Source organism: Limanda limanda, chromosome 3, assembly GCF_963576545.1.
Source record: "Limanda limanda chromosome 3, fLimLim1.1, whole genome shotgun sequence".
NCBI classification, from domain to species: Eukaryota; Metazoa; Chordata; class Actinopteri; order Pleuronectiformes; family Pleuronectidae; genus Limanda; species Limanda limanda.
In genome coordinates, this window is record NC_083638.1 from 19,429,908 (window position 1) to 19,456,808 (window position 26,901).

Here is a 26,901-nt window from a genome sequence, read left to right on the forward strand (position 1 = left end):
TGACAAGGTAAATACAGTTAGTATAAATTACCCTCAACATTTCCAGTTTATTCCCGTTAATTCCCGTTTATTCCCGTATATTCCCGTTAATTCCCGTTAGTTCCCATTAATTCCCATGGAAAGTTTCCAACTTTGAATATTCCCGGAATTTTGCAATCCTAATCCTTTGCCTTAACATTTGTCTCTTTTGTCACTGTAGGTGTGACTCCGGGAATCTGCGGAGACCCAGGGGTCCCTCCCCATGGTGCCCGCCTTGGAGGGGAAGAATTTAAAACCAAGAGCTTGCTGCGTTTCAGCTGTGAGGCAGGATTCAGTCTGACTGGCTCAGCCGAGAGGACCTGCCTTCACAACGGCACCTGGAGTGGCACGCAGCCTGTCTGTCAAGGTGGGGAAGGGTGGCAACAGCCTTTATAAAAAATGTCAATTTTAACATGAAAGAAAACTCATTAGAAACCTTTACGGAAACTCACACTTCAAACAGCACACACCTCCTTTATCTTAATCTTTTATAGAGACTAGTGCGGTGCCCGTTCTACCTTTATTAGAACCTATATTAGCTGTTTACTTGGCCTGTGTTAATGCTCTGGAGCTACCTCGGAATTATTCCTTGTCATTAGTGAGTCCTCCTCAAACAGTTCTACAATATACTGTCACTTTTTTATTGTGTGTGTGTGTGTGCTGAACATTGTATGCAGAGGTTTTTTATAGAATCTGGTTCATCTGCAATGGCTATTTTATGGTAAATGCTTTGTTAAAAAAACTGGATTTGCTTTATCCCATGTATAGCTTTTATACAAGATCGATTGGTTAAATTAAATTATGTTAATTTTAGATTTTTTACATATATTGCATATCAGCTATTTTTAAATTCAGCTTGATAGAAAGATCGACAGCAACATAACAAACATTGTGCTTTGAAGTCCCATTGCTGAAGAGGAAGTGATTCTATGAATGTTGCTGATATGACGGAGATCAGCGCTCGCGACACAATGTCTGTGTCAGCCGGATGTTTTGAAATAAACCTATTCAGATTCTCAAAATGATCTGGCAGCACACATATTATTGGCCGCAGGCTCTCGGTTGTAAACCGCTGCTGTTGTTTATACAGGAAGTAGAAGAAGACATGTCCAACTATCATTTTTATTCATATTGAAGGTGAGATGAGCGTTCCACACAGTCAGACAGTAGTTCGCGTAATTAGTAGGCAGATGACATTTTTAGTCCCATCGTAGCACTTGATTATTTATTATTTGATATCAAAGCAGTGCCTTTCTCCTGGAGTTAAAATAGATATCAATGGGCTGTTATTCACTGGATTTTGTTTACATGCACCATTTATTTAAAAGGCTGCCGCCGCCCCTATACAAGGGACATGCATGTGACAATATAGCATGAACAGAATTGTCTTTTGAGAAAACATAATGTGTTTTGATAGCAAGATACCTGTCTCCTCTGAGATTTGCCTTTGTGTCCCAACCCAGATTCTATAGAACACTGCTGTAAAAATAAACATTGTTTTAAAAGGAAGGGGTGCAGACTTTGTATAAACAGACGGTGTATTTGTGGCATATAGACTTAATTATTCACTCTTTTATGTGAAAATAAATCAGCTCAGGCTCCAAAGTTGAACAGCTTAATCTTTTCTTTGGAGAATACAGTAGCATCAGGCTACTTGGCATGCTAGTGACAGTAAGCAAATAATCCATTCCTAAATATAGCTTAAAGCACATTACACACACCGTGCACTGTACACTGTACACTATAAATATTGAGTAAGTGAAGCTTACACATTCCATATACATTAATAGGGATGGATTTAATTCATACCATGAAAAGTTATATGTACGGTGAATTGCCTTGTATGTGAAATTGTAACCTAAACCACAATAGAATTGTCATTCTTCAGCTTAGTCAATGCGGCACACAAATACCACACAACAAAATATGCAAAATAATATTGTAGCTTTACTTTACATACGATTTGATACGTAGACCTCTAACTGAAGCCTTTTCCGTTCAGTGTGAAGCGTTCAGTGTGTTTGTTTGTGTGCGTGCGTGTGTGTAGTTGTGCAGTTGGAGGTACTGAAGTGTGTCACTCCTGACTGACTGAGCTGGATCTGCCACAGCACAGTGGCAATAAAGTGGCTCCTATACAACAGCAGTTTTAAGAGACACGTTTTAAACCCATGGGGGTTTAGGGGAAATTAAAGTGGGTCCCCAAATCCTAAGCCGCTGCCAGTGTAGTGCCTGCTCCCTATCGCCAGCTATGTTAGGTGGGCTGAATAAAACACTGTTGACATCAACTCCATTGTTCTTTGATGCACAATCTAGCTCCAGTTAGATGGATGTACTGCTCCTGCAGTAAGTTTAATGGATAGTGGGAGGAAGAGTGAGTCATGCAGTTTCCGTGTACTCTGCTGTAATGGTTTGTGGCTGTGACCCAAAACATCACGAGTATACTAACTATAGAACACTGCAAAGATTAAATGTCAAACTGACTTAAATGAGAAAAATAAGCAGTGGATAATCATGCTAATAAATGTATTATGTTGATAAATTGCATCTTCTGCTTGGCATATTTCATACCCACATACCATATATTTAGTTCCACAATTTTATATTAAAAAACTAATTCCAAACTTAAAAACTTTGTTACTTGTTGTAATTTGTTTTTTAAAACCTCCTGATTGATATTAGAAATCCATAATGTACTTTTCTTGCCATACCAGCTATCAATATGTTCAGATTGTATCTCAGGTTTGAATAAAACTCTTTACTGAGGCCACTCTTGCCCAAATCTGCAAGACACCAAACTCCAAACCGAGATGCAGTTGAACAAACGTTGTAGACAGTGTCTGGTTGAGACGGTCTCGACAGTTTAGCAATGACTTTTACTTTTATTTTGAGTCATGGTTTCCCGACATGCACCGAATCAATAACGTCAAAATCCACTCTTTTAGTCTTAGACACCCGAGCGCGTGCACGTAAAACAAACACACATACACAAACAGAACGCACACACTGTGTTTGCGTTTGTGCGCCAGTGTCTGTTTGGGTCACGCTAATTATTTATGTCTGTCTTCAGTTGTTTTTCATTAAGCTAATAGTGGTTAAAAGCTGATTCAGAAAGGATGAGGCATCTATCACCGGGACACAAACACAAAGAAATCCATAAACAACGAAATACAACTACACAGTCAAACACAGACTTATGCTCACCCTGTCTATATGCTAGACACACACACACACACACACAAACAAACACACACACACACACAGCTTTGCGGGTTGTGCTCCACCTTCGCATCCCGACACACACACACACACTCTTGGACAGAGCTTTTAAGGGCTCTAACTAATGAGTCCCATCAATAGGTGTTGGATTGTTTAAGGCCATCAGCTGTCATGATCTTATTAGTGAGATGCGCTGTGGTTAGTTGTTAATTCCTGTTGGTTCTGTTAATGTGCTGAACCAGCAAACTTCAGACAGATGAATCACTGCTTCACACCAGAGCCACAGTCTCTGCCCTTCCTCATCATTGCGTCCTCCCTGTCAGTGTTGTCTTACAATCTACCAGAGCAGCAGCGGCTGGAAAGCAAAGAAATCAGAGGATTGATAAAGATCGTAGACTTGTCCTTAGACTGGTTAAGAAAAAATGCTTCACTGTGAGACCCATGCATCTGCTGAGGCAGCTGCGAGACGCCAGTGTGTCCTAACGGATGCTGCAATGACCCGCGTGCAGCCGTTCTCAAATTATAAACGTCTGAGCTCTCATTGCTGAGACTTTTTTTTCTCCAAGTTGACATCAGAAGGACATTGTCCAGAAGCACTGACTGATAATTAGCTTCACGACCCCGCTGCATCGTCTCACATATATTTGTTGGTTTCATTCCACAGCTGTTTGGAGTCACACCACGATGATCTTATGCAAAACACTGTCACATATCTTCTCACATCATCATGTCTTGTTTTTTAATAAGAGGCAAAACCTTGTCCTTGGAGCATTTGAAGCCTTGGTGCTTGGCTCAGTGGCACTTAAAGCGGGTGCTGCAGATGAATTACCAAACCTCCTGCCAGCTTCTCGCACACAGGCAGAATACTGTACATCTGCCATTCAGTCAGGGCTGGGAATCAGTCCAACAACCTTTAGTTATTAATCAGCCTCACTACCTCAGGGATATATTTAATGTGATTTTCAGCTGACTCTAGTGATAATCTCATTATTGCAGCCCACAGCTGATCAGCCTTGAGTGACAGCGAGACATTATTGTTCACACTGATATCATCAGTATCATTAATCACCGCTGTTTAATATTTCCTCGATTCCTCAGCTGTATCCTGCGGTAACCCTGGCACGCCAGCGCACGGCAGGATTGTCTTCAGTGACGGGATCACCTTTGGCAGCTCCGTGGCTTACGCATGCTGGGAAGGCTTCAAAACATCCGGCCTGACCACCAGACACTGCACAACAAATGGGACGTGGACAGGACAACCACCAGACTGCACTGGTAGGGCTGGATATTATTGCTACATTATGATGTAATATCAGGTCAAACTAGCACTGAAGCTACTCCTGCAAATAATGTCAGTGTGTCAGTGCAAGTATAGATTTTTTTTGAAGAGAAGTACATTAGCATAAATTCTGAACTGTCCAAGGTTGTTTTGTTGTAGTTTAACTGAGTCTGACAGAGGTCTGGGGGAAAATCATAAAACGAAGTTGGAGGTTAGATGAAGTGAAGTGAAGTGGGGATGTGCTTCGGGGAAGTTAAGGAAGGCTTCTTTTAGAAAGTTGAGTAGGAGGACAAGGTAAAGGGGAAAGCAGGGTCCAATAATGTTATTGTCCGGATGCATTACTACACCACTGCAGGCTTCATCTGACAGATATATACTGCACATACTCTATTCATGATTTGCCCTATAAAATGTTTACCTCACACCATTTCAGTGATCAGTTGCGGAGACCCTGGGCCAGTAGCCAATGGGATCTATCTCGGAAGAGAGTTTACCTTCAACCACACTGTGACCTACCACTGTAACCCTGGACACCTGATGGAGCCGCCTGGATCTGGACGCAGTGTTCTACGCTGCAGCAAAGATGGAACCTGGAACCAAACCAAACCCAGCTGCAAAGGTGACAAGAACTACAACTCATAATAACTGCTCCCAAGGTAAAACAAGACGAGGACAGCAACTTTCGAGTTTGTACAAAAATATAATCGGCAACGAGGGATCTGCAGGATAGTGTTTCAGGGAATACGGCAGCTTGCAGGTAAATCATTTTCAACCAAGGCTAGAGTTTTCGAAGCCAAGACCGGGGTTTATTTAAAAATATGAATAAATAAAACATTATATTTTTTATGTAGCACCTGAAAAACTAGCAATTAACATAAATAGCATCAATAAACAGAATAAGAAGGACTCGGAAATGTTAAACAACATCCTATAAAACTTGAACTGTATTGAAATATAAAATAATTTAAGAGTGTGGTGTGGGAAAGCATGGATAATGAACATTTCATTAAGTTGTATATATATATATATATATATATATATATATATATATATGTATATATAATGGATAAATGTATCCTCAGTGACTAAACCTGAATAGCAAGTAGATATACAAACATTAGGTTACATTCTACACTGCAGTTGAACACTATTTATCACAGTGAAAAACATATCAAGTCTAAAATAATCTATAAACAATATAGGTATTTTAACAGCTGCATAAATCAAGTGACAATATAAACAACATAACATAAACAAGTGCAACAGTATTTCAGTGCAAGCTGGCAGACGGAAATAACAGATTGGGACTTTAACACTACATTAATAAGAGGCCAAAGAAAGATTAACATTGCTCTTAACAATAACAGACGGTTAAATTGGGGTTTATTTCTTGAAACCTCTCTGTTTTTCACAAACACAAAGAAGAAAATAAAAAAGAATCTATTAAAATAAAATGGGACAGCTTTTTTACAGCAGCCTGTATGTAGAGTTTGGACTCTGATACTCAACAACAGTAAAAAGGAATGTTTCCTGAGATCCTCCCTGCTGCTTTTTCCCACAAACAGAAAATCTCCTGCTGGCTGCTGCAGTTGCAGAAGCTTTGAACTGAGATAAGAAAAAAACTGAGAAAGCAGGCAGAGAGGCTACTGAGAGGGAACCAGAGAGAGATGCAGACGGAGGGGAAAACGGAGGAGTAAAAGATACTGTAGGTCAAAGAAAATGAGACTGAGCTGGGAAATAGGAGTGTGAAAATTAGAGGGGAGTAAAAAAGAACAGGAAAGAGAGGCAGAGATCCAGGTGAGAAAAGTTCTCTGTCGTTTTTTGTTTCTCTCTTTCCCTCTACTCTCTTTTCCTCTCTGCCCTCCTTTTTCTTCTCTCTTTTCTCCTCTCTTTAGGTTCTGCTGTTCGTGTCTTTCTGTTTATCTCCCCCATTTCCATCGCCTTTGATTTCAACCACTTCAAACAATCCACAAGTCGTCATTTGATCCTGTTTTGGAACAACAACTTTTTCACACGCAGGCACACTCACACACACACACACACACACACACACACACACACACACACACACACACACACACACACACACACACACACAGCAGCATATTGAATGAGGAGTTGTAAGCCATTAAAGTGTCGCTCACCTGGCAAAAGAATCAAGTTAGATCTCGAAAGAAAGCAGTGCGGGGGCAGAGTGGAAATAAAACATTACATCAACTCCCAAACACAAGACGCAGATTACTGCAGAGATTAAGGAAATGGGAGGAAAAGAGAAAGTGTGTCAATGCAAAGAGGGAAAAGAGATAATGTGCAGGCTAAAAACAGAAACAGCAGAGAGGTGAGAGAGAGGAAACGAGTGATGGGCGAAAGAAAGAGAGAGGAAAATCGATACCTGTCCCTTAACCTGTAAACACACAGTGGGGAAAGGGATTAAGCCCATAAAGTGTGTTGACTGGCTGAATTGCACCAAGAGAGAGATATCCCTAAAAGATGAAGGGAGGGGGAGGCAGCAGGGGTGTGGAGAGGGAGACCGAGAGAGGAAAAAGGTGGAGATATAAAAGAGCCGGGAGCTGGGACAGAAGGATGGGGGGGAAAGGTGCAGGGGGGAAGAAAGAGAAGAAGGTCTGGAGGGAGAGAGAAGTGGAAGGAGAGGATGGAGGCAGGGGACCGATGTGTAAGAGAGAGAGCAGAGGGTGGAGACGTGAGAGGAGAGAACAAAGGGCGAGGGGAAGGGAAAAGAGTCAATGATGGTTGTGACAGAAGAGGAGAGGAGCAGTGGGTGGAAAGCAGACGAGTTCCTCCTCCAGACTAATATGAAGCCAAGCCGGTTTATTAACAACAAAGAAAAGACACAGATAGAAAAAGAAAAGTTCAGAAACCTTCAATTACACACGCAGGTGTTGTTTGGGCATCAGAGACCTGCAGAAATATTGGTCTGAAATATGAAACTTCTGAAGTAAAAAAAAAGATAATTATGCATTTGATTCTATTTTAAGACAGCTGGAGTTTGATGCCTGACTACAAAGCTGTTTTTATAAAGGAGAAAACACTAATTTAAATCCCTATTAGCGGCTGGCTAACCACCAGCTATCATTCCTGGACTCACAGCGCAAACAATGATGAATGGCACGATTTTAAAAAAGTGGGATTTGGCATTGACTTGTGAGTAGGTGGGTCGATTTTTGGCTTCTTCATGTATGAATCACAATTAGTCAAGTTATAAGTTTGCCGCGTGCTCACACGGTTGCCTGGAAACTGCAATGTAACAGAAACGGCTGATTTTTTTATAGTTCAAAACAATGTTTTTAATAACCGCACTTTCTGCAAAAGACAAACCATAACGCAACAGAGGCGGTGAGGAGAGAGGGAAACAAAATAAGAGAAAAGATTAGCAGACTATATTAAGTATTGGAGGGATTGTTGTTTTACTGCACTCTGCACATACATGTATCATTTTCTACCCTGTTATGTGTTTTATTGCTGCTTCTGCTGTACATATACATATTGCTTGTGTCTGCATGCTTGTGTGTGTGTGTGTGTGTGAATGTGTGTGTGTGTGTGTGCGTGCACTGTATATCATCATGGCAGAGTGAATGGTGCATGAAACCATCTGTCTCGCGGTTAGATGAGAATTACACCGACTTTATTAGATGTTTGAAACCATGCAGATGGTTATCATTATCTTAGGGAGTTGGGCGCTCACACTCGAGCACGCACACACGCGGGTGTTTATCATGGTGTTATGAAGTTGTATGCACAGATGTTAATGCCCATACAACATGCCGTCATGTATGAACAAACGAGTGCACACGGACGAATGTACAATATTTAGTTTCCTAAAATATTAAAAAGATGCTGTTGATTCTCCATGTATAACAGATGTAGTTTTAATGCTATAATCAATTCAAACATTGGTTGTGTTCACTAGCAGCTATAGAAGCTTTAGGTTTGAATGGCATCGTTCCCATTCCATTAACAGCATGCGCACTAATTGAGTTTCGGTTTAGAGATGTATTTGTTCTTTAAATCCCATTGGAGAACAGCCTTTTATAGCAAGACAGCTGATGGAAAAGTTGTCATGTGGATGATATTGTCAGCATTTAATTCAGTCGACTGAGGGGAAACCCCATCGCAGATTACTCCCAGCAACCAGAGTGGAAACAGAAATGGCACCACATGCAACGCTAAACTCCAAATGTCCTTTCACAAACCCTCCCTCCATATGGGGACCGAGCTTGGTCTTTTGGTTTCAGCAACTTGAACTTGGTGACCTCGTTCATGTGCTGTTTTAAGACAGTTATGTCCATATGGTGATCACAGCTGTCTGCTGCTTTTGCTGTTCTTTGTTTTCACTCCATGTCACACCTCCATCTGTAGCCATCTTGTCATAGAACCTGCATTGACCTTGAATATGGAAGAGTTTGGCTCTGAAAATATTATAATGTAAATCTTACTCGGGTCTTTCTAATTCTGGCTTTTCTTAAGAAAGACATTATTTTAATTGTTGATTCACATCTTTCTCATCTTGGGTCTGCATATCCACTAAGGACCTATCATTACTGCTTTTTGTTTTCTATAAGTGTTTATCATGTGATTTTAACAATTCAAACACATGGTACAGCCAATAGCTTTAAGTCTAAGAGCAATTTACACTATTTATACTACTACTACTACTGCTACTACTTCTACTCCTACTACTACTAATACTAGTACTACTACTATTACCACTACTACTACCACCACTTAAAATAATAATAACTATTTCCATTGTCCTTATTGTAAATCTAAACAAGTTTGACATTTTTTCGAAAGTTGAATTAAGGAAAACTAACCACCCGGCACCACACACACACAGCTGTTTTTGTCCTTGAGCGACGTTAATTGTTATCATATTACATTTGTGTGTTTGTGTGTGTTCCAGTGATCCAGTGTGGACCAGCTCCTCAAGTGAATCATGGGAAAGTGGAGGGGACGGACCACTCCTGGGGAGCAAGTGTGAGCTACAGTTGTTTCCACGGTTACCAATTGTCCGCTCCCGCCGTGTTATCCTGTGAAGGGAATGGGACGTGGACGGGAGACATACCACAGTGTCTGCGTAAGTTACCTGAAAAGTACTTTCTAACTTAAACTGATGCACACGACAGTTGTCGTACTTCAAGCGAGTGTGTTAACAGTCCTTGTTGTGTCTCTCAAGCTGTCCTGTGTGGAGATCCCGGCTCTCCTGGAAGAGGATTCAGAGAAGGAAACATCTTTTCATACCGGTAACATATTAATAACTGGCTTTAATGATCAATATTTGCTAAATTCTATTCTATTCTGTACTTCATCAGAAACATGCTTCTATGTAGAGGAGGTAGTACGTCTGAAACAGCAAGGTCACTAAGCTTTGCCTGCTTTAGTTTTTTATCAGAAATGGGATTAGACATGGCCTCTGTGTCTAGATGTCAGTTTGAAACACTAAATGGACCAAAGAGATTTTTGCGACCCCCAAAAAAAGGATGTAGGTCACAAGTGCTCAGATAAGGACGTTCAGACATTATCACACTCTACACTGTCCTATAACAGAGGTTTGAAAAAAATCGAACTACATCTGAAATGATTTGCTCATCTCTTGTTTGTGTTGCCTTTTTGTATGTGTTGCCTTTTTGTATGTGTGAGATTAAATGTTTGTATTCCTCCACAGGTCAGACGTCAGGTTCTACTGCCATGTCCCCTACTTGCTGGTAGGCTCGGCCTCCAGACTCTGTCAGGCTGATGGGATATGGAGTGGCCAGCAACCAGCCTGTATAGGTAATTTAAAGGCAACACACAAAATGAAAGTAATGTGAACCGTCGGATACATTGAGAGAGAACGGGCTTTTGAAAACGAAGCAGCTTACTGCGATGATGTTGTGGCCACAAAATGTACACATGAATAAAAGAGAGGTACTAATTAAATCATTAGAATGTATCTATATATCAAACCACTAAATATATTCCACTTTCATAGTATATTGATCAAAACAAAGTAATTAATACGATTTATACAACCTCCATTAAGGCAGAATCATATTTTCCTGTGTGGAGCGCGGCAGCTTCACACCCTTAATGTAAACATACTCTATGTAAGAAACTGAACTAAATATGTCAGTTCTAAGATCTGTCAGCTAAACACTGCATAATAACATGCAATATATATTTAAAGTGGGTTTTTCATCTTCATTAATTCTGGGGCTGTTTGTCGTGGTGACTTTTGAAGGAAATTGAGATGCTTCATTGTTATCAATGCTCATCACATTCTTTTTCTCAAACATCTATATATTTAGGAATCAAAGTCACCAGCATTAAGAGGATTTTCATGTAAATCTTTGAAATGTTACATATTGTTTTCTTTCCATAATGGATCTAATATTTTATTCACTGCAAAGGAAAACAAGTCGTGAATACAATGATTAGAAAAACAGATTATTGGTAAAGCAGATTATGGATCTTATTTATATGCACCTTTTTGCATTAGTATTCCTGTGCAGATGGAGCTAGAGATGTTATCTAATCAGTCACTGACACGTGTAGTTGTGATATCAGCATTTAATTCTGTAAAGACCTTATCTTAGAAATCAGGCCTTCATGTATGGAGCAAAACTGTGGTTTGGTAACTGTTACGAAAACATGAAGTTGAGAAGGAAAAAGCTGATTGATTGTGTAAAAGCTGAAGTATAGAGCAGCCTTGTGGCCACGAAGTAGCCATTTATTACAGGTTCCTCTGCTAAAAATAACTGTACTATGTCTTACAATACCAGACTGTACTCTACTATATACTATATGCTCTGACCAGTACTTCAGTACTTCTGACTTTTCTCTGTAAGTTGTTGCTGGGTGATGCAACTGGTCCGACTCAGACCCTTCAAGTTCACTAAACATGATTTGTCATACTGCTGAGGCTCTGAATGCTTTTCCATGATTGAATACTAGCTGCACTACACAGATGTAAGTGCAATAAGTTAAAATGTAACATGTGTGTGTGCGTGTGTTTGTAGACCCAGCCTTCAACAGCTGTCGTGACCCAGGAACTCCAGCCTACGGTATCCCAGTCATGGCCCAGGGCTTTCAGGTAGGAAACATGTTGGTTTACTGTAAAACTACAGCATCATCTGTAAAAGTAAATAATATTTTAATCTAAACTGTAACAACTTAATCTAAGTTGTTACAACTAACTCACTTAGTTAGTCGAAAAAGGACCCGACTTAGTTTGTTTGTGGAAACCTGTTTCTGATCAATTTCTTAATGGATGATATTTTATGGGTAAATTATTTTAAAATTTTATGAATTACTTTGTAATAAAGTTGATAAATTCAGAGAATGACACATGTATTCTAAGTATATTGGTTCATATTTCACTGTACACTTATTAATGAATGAAATGGTTCATCACTATTTCTATAAACATTGTAAAACATTGTCCTCCATAAGCGTGTCCCAAGCAAAGTACAAGAGGAGATGATGAAATAATGAAAGCACAAATACATATTCATATCCATGGGAGTTACAATAGGCCTAAGGTTGCAATATTCAATCAAACATCAACATGAAGGTCAACAGTAAAGAACCGGTGAGACGTGGCGCCCTGATTGTTAAGGTTAGACTTTTACGAGTGACAGGCAATATTTTCTTTTGTTTTAGGTACTGGGCTGACTGTAGCACAAATACAAACCTGTTGATTGGACATATTGGCTATCAAGTCCTTAATGGGATTTGAGCAGGCATAATTGGACATCATCCACATGTCAGGTTTCCGCTGACATCTCCACAAAGAGAGGCAGGGGTTACGAGCGTCTTTAGAAAAACTGACACAGGATGTGTGTTATTTATCCTGACAATAATCTTTCCTTTCTTCAGCTGCACCATATGTTGTTGTGTGTGGCAGGTCTTAAGGCTATGCTGTTGACAGTGAATTAAGACATTTTTGTGTGTGTCAATTTAGGTTGGCAGTAAGATTTCATTCAAGTGCCGCAAAAACTACCACATCCTCGGTTCGACCACAAGAACGTGCCTAGAAAATCTAACGTGGGGTGGAACTCAACCAGAGTGCATAGGTAAGGAATAACTATAGAAAAAATGTAGATATTATATTATATTATATTATATACCGGTAACATTTTAACTTTGAATTTGACTTTAGGGGAAAAACCTTTGTTAATATTTATTCTAAAACAATTTTCTCTTCCCATAACTCAGCCCACTCCTGCAGACAGCCAGAGACTCCCAGTAATGTAGAGGTTCGCTCTATGGACCTGCCCACTTTGGGGTATACTCTGATCTACACCTGTCAAGATGGCTTCTATCTGGCCGGGGGATCAGAGCACAGAACCTGCAAAAGTGATGGGAGATGGTCGGGCAAGCCCCCGCTCTGTAAAGGTATTCAGCTCTGATGTCAAAAGGGGTGACCCACGCTGTAATACGATCTGATGTCGAGCCTCCAATCTAAACTGGATGTCATAATCCCATATGGTTTAAGATTATAGAGATTATCCCCCTGATATGATTGCTATACTTTCATTTATCAGCCTCAGGCACACCATGGAATCTGAGATGTTGTTGTTTTGTTATACTCATGGCAGAGAGCTGATGGCTGTGAATGCAGTGATGTATGACAACACAATAATACGTTTTTTAAGAGGCGACTTTCTATCTTGCTTTAGACATTGATAAATACTTTTCTAGGTCTAAGTTTTCTCAGTCCTGTCACATGATGAGTCATCTATTCCAACCCCTATATCTGTAGCACGTATTGTATAAATGAAGCCTTAACTGTCAAGTGAGTTTGACTAAATGTTGTTCTGCATTTCAGTTGGAGTCAAAGTCAACCCCGTAAGCAGAGGAGAGTCAGATGTCCAAAAGAACAAGATTCGGGGTATGCAGAATAAACAGTTACAACATACACACACATACACTAACACTGTAGGAGGTTTTACTAAACAAGAAACAAACTTTCTCAGGAAATGTGTCTGTGCTTGAGTTCTTATCTCTGTGTATTCCAAGTCTATTATGGTAATGTACTGGAAGGTTATATTATCATGGATGGACCATGCTCAAGCGATTTGCTTGTCTATATATTTCTAGAACTATTTAAAATCGTTAAAAAACTTTGAATGTATAATCTTAAATTGTCATTTTGTCAGTGGCTTCCAATGTAGATTTGTTAAAATTAGATTGACTCCTTTGAATTAAACATACATTTTTGCCTTTATCTTCACTTGGTTGGAACATCAAGTTAATGCAAAGTAGATAATAATCTTTATATAGTCATACCTTAAGGCTATTTAACAATTTGTTTCCTAGATTATTTTAGTAAGATCAACTTGTCAGATTTTACAATGTTGAACATGTGCCACAAATGCGATACACTTGTTACATGTACACACTTCATTGTTACATGGGATTGTATTTTCCAGATGGGAGTGGTTACTGAGGCTGGAGTTTGTCTTGAGTCCGGACAAGGAGTTTTGTTTCAGATTTATAGTCTTACTGTCAATTATCCTGTTAACAGAGGTCAGGTAGGCCCACATCAACTTTAATAATCAGTAAAAACACTCAATGTGCAATACCATGTAATACCTTGGAAGTTTGAAGGAGGATGTAATAATCAATATGCATTTAGAGGAAGCCAGTGGAGAGAGACGAACACACACTGGAGAAGAAGAGCATAGTTTGGCTTTTTTTTTCGGGAGCTACTGAGTATTTAATAAGTCCTAATTATCTGCAGTAGTTGTTTTTAGGTGTTTTTTGTGAGTTTTGTGACACAAGGGCGTGATTCTTATCCTGACCCTTGAATGTCTATTAACCTTTTCCCCCTCCTCACTTACAGTTCCAGTGGACGTGTTCTCACCCAACTCTGAGTGGAGCGGTTTCTACGAGTATCTTGGGAAGAGACAGGCCACCGCTCTGACCGTTACTGGCTTCAACGCTACCAGTGGCAGAGTCAACGTCACGTTACTGGAGACCAGCGGAGTGTCAATCAGACTGTCAGGTAAAAACAAGGAAAACACACTCAGTCTAATTCATTTTACTCTGAATTTAATCTCATGTTGTGTTATATGTACATTACATTTTCGAATGACCCAGAACAAGATGAGATGTGGAAAATACTTTATATAATATGTTACTAAAATGATAATTAGATAATACACCTGTGTAGCTGTGTTTACGTGTTGTAACACCATCTTGGATTTCAGTGAGGTAAAAAGAGAAATCACATTCGAGAGATTTAAGATTGACAGACTTTAAATGCAGTGTAAAAAAAAGGAGTGAAAGTGCTGCTGTATGTGTCAATACCTAGCAGGTTAATAAGGATCGTGCTTTCATTCATACTGATAGGAAGCTTCAAATTGGCGCAATTCCCCATATTGCATGTATTAGAACACAAAGGCTTTCATAGATATTTACAGTCTGTAAGGCAGGAAAATGGGGTTTGCAAGAGCTGCCGTATCATACACAGATAAGAAACAGGTCATTAATACCTTACATAAAAAAGCATGCAGGTGCAGTGGTGAGAATTATTAACAAGTTGTGCAACATATCAGTCTTTATTAGAATAATGTAACATTCCTTTGCAGCACCCCAATGGACATGATGTATTGACTATTGATTATGAAAATGACTGGCAGGTTGAACAATTAGGTCAATATAAACTATCAAAATAAAAGGCTGTGTGACTCTTTCACCGACACTCATGTATGTTTGACATTTCACCATGACATTTCTCATCAGCTTGAGCCCGGAGTCACAGATAGGAGACAAGGGTTACTGACGTCTGAAATTATTTCATTTCTTGAATCTGCGATGTTGCTTTTTACATGGTCTTGTCATATAGATCAGCAAGCGTTAGTAAACGAGTGGTGAAGTGTAGCTCAGGGGTAAATCCCTTTTTCTCCAGTAGTGTGTCACGTGGTTGTTGAAGGAAATAGTGTATAATTCAAAATGTCAGGGTTTCTCTGTTTTTCACCCACCCTGTCTGTCTGTCTGTCTGTTTGTTTGTCAGTGGTCTATGTTACTTGAACCTCAATATTTTTCTCTTTTTTTTGCAAAGTGCTATCCAAATGTTGAAGGGATTGTTCACCCAAAAGGAAGAATTCACTCATTATCTACTCACCACTATGCCGATGGAGGGGTGGGTGAAGTCCACATACCACTTTTTGAGTTTGAGGGGGTCAACAGCGTCGAAGACAAATCCAATAGAATTGAAGTAAATGGTGACCGATTCTTCAAACGTAAAAAAACAACAGAAAAATTCAACCTATTCAACCTTTATTCTAAAAACTTGAATAAAGACCATTTACACCAGGTTTTTAGCCTAATTTCCACTGTGATCCACGCACCAACACGATATCAGTGGGCATTTAGGCAAGGGACATGGTGTAAATTAACTCGTTTCAAGTTGAATATGAATGCTTGGGCTTACGGCAACGTGGATGACGCCACACAAGCAGTATGGAGGCACTTTCTGTTGTTTCTTTCTGTTTGAAGAATTGGTCACCTTTTGCTTCAATTGTTTTGGATTTGGCTGCATCACTGTTTACCCCTGAAACTCCAAAAGCGTTTTGTGGACTCAAAACACTTCATCCTCCCCTCCACCGGTATAGCGGTGACCAGATAATGAGAGAATTTTCATTTTTCGGTGAACTATCCCTTTGAAATGTTGCTCCTCGTGCTGTACCAGGCACTGACCTTTCTGTGTCTCTATCTAGGCACCTATAAGTCAGAGGAAAACCAGCTGCTGTTGAAAGTCTACCAGGTGAAGGGGCCCACAGAGCATTACTACAGCAAGTTTAAAAATGACAACTGGGCGATGGATGGATACGTAAGACAAACTTCTTCTTATTTTTTTATATCAATCAAGTGAACAGAGGTTTTACTCATCTTTGTTCATTAATAATCACACTATTAACGTGTATATTTCTGGGAAACAGATAAATGATCAAACTGAATTCCCTCCTCTGTATTAATGATGTAATACTGTCTCTACCACATTACTCACACTGCGTCGACTACACACTGTGTGGGCTCGAGAGAGGTCTGTTGACATTCCAGAGAAATCTTCGGTGACATTATTCAAAACAGATTTACAAACACAACGAAATCTAATTAGCAGCTTTTCAGACTGGATTAATGTGGTTTGCCAAAAAGCATTTGTTTCCATCTCCTTAAAGGTGGATTAGGCAGTTATCTAGAAAAACTAATTCTGAAACTCTGCCTCCCGAATTGATGCATGTGCACTGCCATGGCAGCGGCACAGGAGCGGAACCAAGAGTCACATCGTTTGTGACGTGGAAGGGGATGCTCTCACATGTATGAAACAAAACAAACCTTGTGATAATGTTAGATGTCATTAAAGAAAAGACATGCACACAAACCCACTATACAGATAATGACAGAGTTAAAACCGGCCCAAGTTAGTTGAACAGCTGCTGCCTTCTTGCAATGTGCGTGGTTAAAAGGGAAAATTCATGAGGCAAGTATTTAAACATGTTAAAAAAAAATGGTGAGGGTTAAAGTGTTCACAACGATCAGGATTCATGATCAGACACCATCGATTAATAACTAAATAAGTGTGATCTACAGTTTGTGTGTGAAGATGAAAAGAGACAAGCACACACACACACAAACACACACACACACATACACACACACACACACACACACACACACACACACACACACACCCACAATACATTCCCCAGTCCCTTATAGTAACCTTAACCATCCAAACTAAATGACTAACCCTAACCCTGACCCTAAAACCAAGTCTTAACCTTCAAACAGCCCAATGAAAAAGTGAGAACCAGTCAAAGTTTCCTCACTTTCCAAAAATGTCCTCCTTCTTTAGGCTCTATGCTTAAAATGGTCCTCACAAAGATATGCGTATCCAGGAACATTAATATTAATACAGCAGGTCATTATAAAGACCAGGGAAAAAAGGGTTGGTGACTTTTGAACAGTGTTCAGACGTGGGTTTTCACGTCTGTTTTGTGGTAATGTTGACTCTTACTCGCTGAAACCCTGCTGCTCCTCCTCCTGCTCCTCAAACACGTCTCTCACCCTGAGCCTTGGCTAGCAGCTCAGCAGGACCCGTCAAAGTCTGTCTCTGAAGCTTCTAAGTCATTTTCATTGTTGGTCTCTTCGAAGTAAGTGCTGTACACTGCTTCAATCCCCTTGTCATTGTTTGAAGCATAACTTTAAAAACTTGGCTACTATCGCAAAAATAAAAAATATTTGACTTTATCTCGAGGATGTGAGTTTCAGTGAGTCATGATGGACTTAAAAACATTGCGTGGCTGCATCCACTCTCAATGGATTAAATTATAAATGTTTAAACAGTCTACTAATTATGATATTGTATTTGTGTTAAGACAGAAAGACAAAGAAAAAAAATAGAAAGAAAGTTAGTTTCATTTGATGTTCCATGGAACACGGATTTGACCTTTCAACTTGGTTCGAGATGATATTTGAAGATGGGGCTTCTATACATCATTTCTACAACTGGGGAATAGATTAAAAAAAATCTGATTCTGTTTGACTTGTCGACGGAGAGGACCAGAGAAGGAGGCATGGAGGAACCAAGTGGGCCGACTGTAAAGGATGGAAGCAGGCAGCCATGTATAGAAGAGCAATGATGGAGGAAAGAAGGAATGAGAGGCAGTCGGACAATTTCTCATGTCGCCAATGACAGAAAGAGTGAAAGAGGAGAAGAGTCGGGCTGATAATGCCCTGGTTGTGTGGCTCCGGGAGAAACAATCTTTTCACTGTTAGAAGATGAAATTTAAATTGTCGATTTGTGGTTAAAACATCGCTGCTGCAATCTTGAGAATAGGAAATGGTGGAAGGGTCAGAAAGAGGTGAAGACAGAGGAGATGCCCATGCAGGAGGAGGGTAGGGATGCTGTTGATAAGGGGGGGTAATGTGAAAACTGGTGTTCAAAGGTACACAGCACAATCAAAATGGTTCAACTTAAACTGCAGACTCTTAAAGATATTATATAGAACAATTCTTCATTAAAATGTCCAAACACAAATAGACTTTTGTTATATATTTTTTTCATTATCCAAAATGTTTCCAACAACGTTCAATTATTCAAGGTAACGGGATTTGGCTAACTTTCTGACTATATGCACTTTATCCATGGCTTCGTTTCTCTGTTATAACTTCAGTGACAAACCAATGAAGAAGGAAAAACCCACTGCTAGCCAGTGCGATTGTTTTTCACGATTGTTAATTGTCATTTGCTGCATAACGTGAATAAAACTTTAGTACATACCTCATCTGATCGGCGCCAGAGTCACCTCAGGTCAACTTTTATTGACAATGGTGATGAAAAAAGAAACCTCCCATATCCAATGCTGCTTCACGACATCGTCAAACTAGGTCTTTCGTTATTGCTTTTGATTTTAATTGGCCAAAGTCACATATTGTACCTTTAAACCAGAACACAGGAGCAGAGTCAGAGGAGGTTTTTAAAGGTTTAATGTTAGACCTAAAAACAAATACTGAATGTAGTGACAGAATAAATGATCACAGAGATCAACAGGTTGGTGAGCAGCTCTCCAGATCCAGGTCCAGAGTTCACAGAGGTTATGCAGAGATAAAGGATGGCAGGAGTCCAAGACAGAGGCACGGTAATGAGAGCTGGCTGAGCGTGGCAGGAGCAGGAGTCAGGTAGATGATCCTCAGAATGGACAAAAACACAGAGATTAATATTCAGGCACGGACGGGCAGGTAGATGGGCAGGTAACAGAAGTTTCATAATAAGCTTTTCAGAAAATTAGGAGAAGCCAAGCGAACGACCATCAGGCGGAGTCTTGATGAGTGAACCAGTCCTGATGTACAGCAGAAGGTTGTGGCATAGATCAGGAGATGAGACACGTGCATGGATGAATCGGTTGGCAAGAAGGAATCGGCACAGGAAAAAGACAAAACCAGAATTCCATTATCCTACCAGTAAAGCCCAACACGTAATAATAGTTTTTTTGAATTCAATACATTTGGTGTCACAGTTTGTTGCGTGTAAATAAAACTAAGCAACACACATCTTTATAGAAAAACAACATTTGCCGGATAAGAAGTGAACTTACTTCTTGCTTAGTTCCTTTAAATCTCCAGGATGACAACATTAAGCTGATTACTGTTAGCTTCATGTTGTCATCCATCTGTAGTCAACTCTGCAGGAAGGTAATTACACATTCCCCTGTCGGTTCCTAAAAGGTTTTCACCCTCTAACCACACCTGTCTCACGCTTCCTCCTTTTGATCCGTTTGCCACTTTTTGACACTTTGATTAATATTCCGCACTGTTGTTGGAGAAATAAACAGACTCTCCTTGAAATGGAGAAGAAACCGATACAGTTTCTCCCACTGTCGGTGCAAGGTGCCCATATTCAACTGTTCTGTTTGCTTTGTTTTTCAGGTTACCGCAGAATCAGACCAGAAGACGTTTGTTTACCAGGGGCATATTCACAGTAAAGACTTTGGCAAGTTCTATCTGACGAGGCAAGGTAAGTCTGTCAGTAACATCTGCATCAATGTCAACCACAACAAACAAGGCAGACTTTATATTCCGGTTAAACACAAAAATATGGACGCCCTAAAATAATCCGTCATTCATGGATATATTTAAATGGTTTGGTCAGTGTAGTGTAAAATAAATTCCGAACAACAGAGCTGACGTATACAGATGAATGAATGCAGTAAGCATATATTACACGTGCACAATTGGGTTTTTATATGTGTTTATTCATGCATGTGTTGGGTTATTTTTTGTGTCTGCATCCCCAGGCCCGGTAACCATGGCAATGGACCCATCCAACCCTTACACAAACAGCAGCTCTGTGGCAGCAGCCATCTTAGTTCCTTTCTTTGCCCTCATCCTATCGGGATTTGCCTTCTACCTCTACAAGCACAGGTAAACTTTACGCTCCACGTAAAACCACCAGGAGACAAACAACAGAGCAGAATCAAAAAACAGCCGGTTGCCTTTTGGCTTTGTCTGCAAGAGAAAAAAAACACGATGCACTCAGCCAAAAGTAATATCAAAGCAAACAAGGTATCGCTAAACATATAGGAATTTACCTTATGAAAACAATATTGTCATTATAATACATAAACCACAGCTCCCCGATAAATATAAGACAATATCCTCTTTGGATTATTTGCTGAAGAGCTGTCAATGAATTTCAGTCCAATTTAAGGAATTTCTTCATTCAATTTGTTTATACATTTGCCCTAAGTCATTTAAAATATGTTTTATGGGTTGAATTATATTATGATTTGTAAATGTTGGAGGTAACGGTGGGACTTTTCATTCTGAGTGGCTGACACCAAAAGGGGAGCCTGTATTTATCAAGCTTCTCCAACTAAGATATTAATCCTAACCATTTTTTCAGTGACATATTCATATTGACAAATACTGGGGCACATACCTGTAGATGTATTTCTTATGGGGACCAGAGGTGCAGACGCAGCCCTGGGGGCCTGCATAAAGTAGGAAGGATAAATTATCAGCAGGTGGTGTTGCTTTGCAGCTCCCAACCACGACGCCCAGGCAGTTTCTTTATGGTGCTGGAATCCAGGCCTGTTCACCTACATTACAGGAAACCGTCCAAATAACCATTAAAATATGCACCATTGTTAATATGAATATGCAGCAGTCTTTCATGCTTCAATGGATGGGTATGTCCTGTAAAGATCACATTTACATGACAAAAACCTACGAGGAAGAATCAGCCATTTATCTAACCTAATACAAATCTTCCTTATTGACAATAGCAATTCTATTCTGTAACAAAAATCTATACTTGAGATGTGCATAAGAAGAAAAATTTTTTACAAAAGATATTCTATTCGATACTCTTGCTTATCCAAACTCAAAACAAAATCACGTCTTTGTGAGTCCCCTCCTCCAAACTGGGCACTAAAACACGATGGAAATACGATGTGGAGTGAAAACTTTATTTTTAGAAGGACAGGCGGGTTTACAGAAATGTGGAAACTTAATTATAGTTCTGAAAGTACAAACACAGCCTGAGGGTGTAATCTGATTGACCTTAGATATTAATTATTGCCCCTAGAAAGTTCACAATAGACTTAAAAAGCTGTCTGATGTGAGATAATTCCGCACTTTATTGAGGGTAAAATGTCATCATTGATTTTCCGTGTTTAAGATTATTTATCTAAAGTATGATCTGAGCTCTGCACTTTATTACTCAAAGTTTTACAAAGTCATTGTGCTTTACTAACAATACTCATTATTCCATGTTAATCTGTGGACTTGTCATTTATGTTAGATTTTCAGCATTGTTTCTACAGTGAGTCTTTGTGCTTTTACCTGTTAGTGATAAAACACAACCAGTCAGTAGTAGATACTAACTTGTTACTATGATAACTGTGAATGCTAGGATTGTGACTTCTGTATGCAGTGACATGCATACTTATAAACAATATATTTATCATATGTGCATACCTGTTGTCTGAGGAGGAGAGTAGACTAGTAGCTCTGTCTTTATTTTACACTTTGTTACCAGTTAGCAGTGTGCAAATGCTAGTCGATGTCTATTAAAGCTGATGGTTGTATGCAGGACGTTGTCTGCTGACACAGATGACAATGAAAGACCAAAAGACACCTGGGGGCCTGGCGGCAGGTAAGACTCATGTCATTCCCCTGGTTTCCAATGGCAACCAGACCTCCGCCCGCCGCCACATCCTCCGTCAAACTTTTCATCTCCTCTTTTTAATTTTTCTCATGCTGTTTAGTAAGGCTGCACAATTTAATCAAGTTATTTCTGAACTGAACTGAAATTTAAAATAACGACTAGAACGTTTAAAGGATTCATATTCGCTAAGAGTAACTGTGGGGTGACGTTTATACTGATGTTTGATTTTAAAGGCAGTGCAGCCCTACTGTGTTCAACAGCAATCATTAAAACTAGACGGAGAACTTTTGTTATTTCCTCTTTGATCTCATTGTCATCTCTCTGTCAGCATGATGCCATCAAGAACAGCATTTGACCTGCTCTAAAACTGGCCTGATCAAAGCCAGTGATATGTTTACCTCTGTTTGCCGCCTCTTCTCATTATTATTTCCAACTGTTTTTCTATAACCAGAAAATTAGTTGCATCTTGACTTAACAGCAGGTGTTTGATAAACCTAGTTTTGCTAACACAACATAATGCCCAACCCTCAAGCCAGCGGAAAGAGATTTATTTCTAATTATTGCTTCATTATGTGAAACACTGAAAGGAAGGTATGAGTGTGTACGCCGCAGTGACTTCCTGCTTTGGCCCATTTGTCTGTACAGTGTCTATAATACTGTCAAAGCAATTATGTGCGCTGTTTCTCACTCTACCAATAAAACTAAACTATTGCACCTACAGCCACAAACAGAAACTAGTGCAGCCATTTGAACTACTGCCATGCACCGAGGTCTGTGTGTTGGTGTGTGTGCAGTTTTGTAAAGTAATGGGTTGAGCATGTAGGGTAGGCTTAGTGGCTCCCCAGGGTTGGATTTCCACTATTTCGTATACACACACACACACACATACACACACACACACGTCTTAATGAGGTCAGACTCAAACAGCGTTTCTGCTGCAGCACTCCTCCCTACTAATAGTTCCACAGGGTTCGGGAGTAAGTGATTATATCTAACTGGATTATAAAGCCTGATTATCCAAAAATGTAATCTGCAGCAAACAGACGAATCAGGACGGCAGCACTCACATTTCATCATGTTTCTGTTTGAACCTGCGTAGCAAGTTTCTTAAGATCCTTTTTCAGGCAACAGTTTCTTTTGAACCATAACTATTGAAAAGCATTTGCAGGATGATGGCAGGTTGAACGCACGCAGAGACATGAGAGCAGCAGATGGGCACTGGGCAGCTGAATCACTGAAGCAGACAGTTGTTATGGTTCATGTCCTCTCGCCTGCCACAAATTTCATAGCAATTTGAAAAAGAAAAAAGATTTCTCTTCTTTTTTTTTTTTAAGCAGAAACCTGCTCTTGCAATGTTTGCCCATTTGGTCTCAAGGGTAAAATTGAACCTCAGTATGTCTGACAAGAAAAGTGACAGGACGTACCTGGTATTTTGAGTGAGCAAGGGTAAATATAGCCAATTTGTAATATTTACAATTGCGGTTATGTACAGATTTCTCTTGCTGCCAGTAGTTCTTGAACCTACACATCTATCATTTTCCTCCTGTGTTTTAAAAATCTGTGAGGGTGAACAGGACTTGTAAATGCATCTTATAACATATTGTGTGTTCTGCCTTATTTGGAAATGTTTAAATGTTTCCACTAATGACCAAAAACTATTCTATTTTACAATCATCTAAAAGAAAATCTCTAAAAGTTTCAGTTTTCTTTTTTACATTTGAGTCACAAAGACTCCGTAAAACAACCTCACAGACACATATGAAACCAACACGTGCATCCCAATAGAGTCATGTTTCTAGCCCCCTGACAAACACAATGTAATATGCCCTGGCTATTTTGCTCTGTTTTGATTCACTAACTCCTGGGGAAAGCATCTGCATCGGTTGAAGCTGGCTTCTTCCATCGGTCTCTGATTCATTAGAACTCTTTGCTGTTTTGTGCTAGGAAAGTACCATGCAGCCGGTGGGCATAAGTGAGAGCTGTGAGACTCTACCATACACTTTATATAATTAAAGACCTACAGCTGCATAGAGCTACAGATTTGTGTGTCTCACTGGGAACAGCAATACAAGTGACAGAGGCAATTAGAAATATCACTCTTTAAAAAGTCAGCAGGAGCAAGATGGAATATATGTGTGAGGATGCGAGGAGTAAGGTGGCAAAGGTGGATGAGTTTAAATACGTAGGGTTAGAGTGCGAAAGAGAGGTGAAGAGGAGAGTGCAGGCAGGGTGGAGATGAGTGTCAGGAGTGATTTACGACGGAAGGATGCCTGCGAGGGTGAAAGAGATGGTTTACAAGTTAGTAGTAAGACCAGCTATGGCCCCGTTCAGACCTGTGATAATCATCTGGTGGTGCAGTCACAAGTGTTCAGCTCTAAGTAAAGTGTGAACACAGCCAAGACGTATTTGAGATCCAACACATTCGGAAGTGGTGTGGGACGCGTGGGGCCACATTCTGTCAGCTGTGCGAGAGCAAATTAGTCCTGACGTCCTCTGACCTTCCACATTTTCACAATGAACTGAAAATGTTTTTACACTCAGTGAAACATGTATCTATTCATTTGACTGGGCGACACTGTGGTGCAGTGGATAGCACAGTCTTTCTGTATGGAGATTGAGTGGATTGTCCTCCCAGCACCAGAAGAACATGCAGATTGGGGTTAGGTGAATTGGAGACTTTAAATAACCCTTAGGTGTGATAGTGAGCAAGAAGGGTTGCTTGTCTCTGTATGTTGGCCCTGTGATTATGGACTGTTGACCTGACCATGGTAAAAATCACGTCTCCCACGAAGTCCGCTGAGGCTGGCTCAACCCACCCCACCCCCCCTCAGGATAAACGGTATAGATAATGGATGGGTGGGCTTCATTGTAGAGCTGCACGCAGCACTGATTCGCTCAGTCCCTCTTGGCCCCTCTCGGCCCCCAGAAAACAGACGGGTCTGTCACAGTCAAGCAGTTTTCAGACATGGCCTGCGGGTAGAATCCGGAGAATTGGCTACGGAGTTTACCCAGAGTTTGCCTTTCACACATGCTCAACGCAGCAGGAGGTTCTCTGCAAAGACGTGTGTCGGCTCTTATCACCAAAAGCTCTCTTGACATCTTGGTCGCTATCTTCTATGTGAGTGATACCACTTTTTTCAACGAGCGATATTTTTTTGTTTTCGTTCTTTTAATTTTTGCGTCTGTCACGCGTTAGCAGCATCATCAACCCTCAGGAAACACGGCGGGATCCCTGTTATGTTCTCACATCGACTTCTCCTGGATTTCTAAGGACATTATACCAGGAGGCCAGTAGGGAAAGTCTGTACACACAACGTACCATCTGGTTTAGTATATAGAGAAGTAAGTGGGATCCGCTTCCAGGTGATTACTTGAAACACAGAGCTGTCCGCTTGTGATTGGATCTCTCAAGACTAATTATAATCCCCATGTGAACAGAGCCTGTGTTTTAAAGTTTGGATATTTTGCCACTGACATTAAAACAGGAGGCGGTGCTGAAGGGGGCAGAGCCTAAGATGTTGAGCATTGTGTTGGGAGTGACAAGCATGGACAGGATTAGGAATGAATATATTAAAGGAATGGCTCACATGGGACGGTTTGGAGACAAAGCAAGAGAAGTGAGATTGAGATTGTTTTGACAAGGAGAGATGGTGGTTATATTGGGAGAAGCAAGCTGGAGATGGAGCTGCCAGGCGAGGGGAAAAGAGGACGGCCATGAAGGAGGTTTACGGATGTGGTGAGAGGAGACATGCAGGTAGTTAGCGTGACAGAGGAAGATGCAGAGGACACGAAGAGATAGAAACAGATGATTCGCAGTGGCAACCTCTAATGGGAGCAGCCAAAGAAGAAAACTCAATGCAGGTTTAATGTTATGCTACACTTAGTGTCACTGCAAGATAAGCATGACTAACCTTGTGGGTTTTTTCAGTGTCCTTGGTGACACTTCATACATATTTTATATTAAAACATTAGCAAATTTGGGCAATTTAACCTTGATTTCCTGAAACAAGTGTGTGTTGAACTTGTGATTTTGTGTTTTAGAAGCAAGTGCACTTTTTTGTGAAACCAACACTCCGTCATTAACGCAGTTCTATGTCTTTTTCTTTTCAGGACACGTCCCAAGGTCCAGTTCAATGGCTATGTCGGCCATGAGAGCACCAACGGTCAGGCATCCTTTGAGAACCCAATGTATGACACCAACATGAAGCCAACTGAGGCTAAGGCAGTTCGATTCGATACCACACTCAACACAGTCTGCACTGTGGTATAGTCCAGCAAACCTGCCACTCAACAGTGGTTTAGTCCAACCTGTTGCAGTCTGCGGTGTGGTTTAACCGAACAAACAAGGAAGAGCAAACACATGTTTTGGACGCGTCACCGTGAGCAGTCTGTGTTGTAGCATGCTGGTCCTCTGTCGGCATTATCTGCACAGTAATGCAGCTCTGCTCGTGCTCCTGAACAATGGTATCATCCACCTCTCCCTGTAGTCCAAAAGGGCTAAACAAGATGAAACCAACAAACGAGGGAGTAGACAATGACACCATCGAGTTAGATGAAGTCTGTTGTTCAGGAGATCAATACTGGGACCAGAATTCTTCTTTAAGCACTGTTGCAGTTCAAACATCAAGAAATATGGTACGATTAGTACAACCTTCTCCAATAGCGACAACGTAATCCAACAGGACCTATCCAGCGACTGACTGCTTAAGTT

The 26,901-nt window shown here is 40.4% G+C and overlaps 1 protein-coding gene across 1 annotated transcript in view; it reads left to right on the forward strand.

The window, feature by feature from the left end:
- The window catches only part of LOC132998374 (CUB and sushi domain-containing protein 1-like), a 297,197-nt gene extending 270,737 nt beyond the window's left edge, over positions 1-26,460 (forward strand). The window contains exons 59-74 of the mRNA XM_061067984.1: positions 200-385; positions 4,333-4,509; positions 4,947-5,132; positions 9,435-9,608; positions 9,708-9,774; positions 10,197-10,303; positions 11,530-11,603; positions 12,474-12,585; positions 12,728-12,907; positions 13,341-13,403; positions 14,358-14,519; positions 16,237-16,349; positions 19,949-20,036; positions 20,317-20,443; positions 22,116-22,178; positions 26,301-26,460. Of these exons, the coding sequence (XP_060923967.1) occupies positions 200-385; positions 4,333-4,509; positions 4,947-5,132; positions 9,435-9,608; positions 9,708-9,774; positions 10,197-10,303; positions 11,530-11,603; positions 12,474-12,585; positions 12,728-12,907; positions 13,341-13,403; positions 14,358-14,519; positions 16,237-16,349; positions 19,949-20,036; positions 20,317-20,443; positions 22,116-22,178; positions 26,301-26,460 (2,039 nt within the window). The remainder of the gene's footprint in view (positions 1-199; positions 386-4,332; positions 4,510-4,946; positions 5,133-9,434; positions 9,609-9,707; positions 9,775-10,196; positions 10,304-11,529; positions 11,604-12,473; positions 12,586-12,727; positions 12,908-13,340; positions 13,404-14,357; positions 14,520-16,236; positions 16,350-19,948; positions 20,037-20,316; positions 20,444-22,115; positions 22,179-26,300) is intronic.
- Positions 26,461-26,901: the final 441 nt, after the last annotated feature.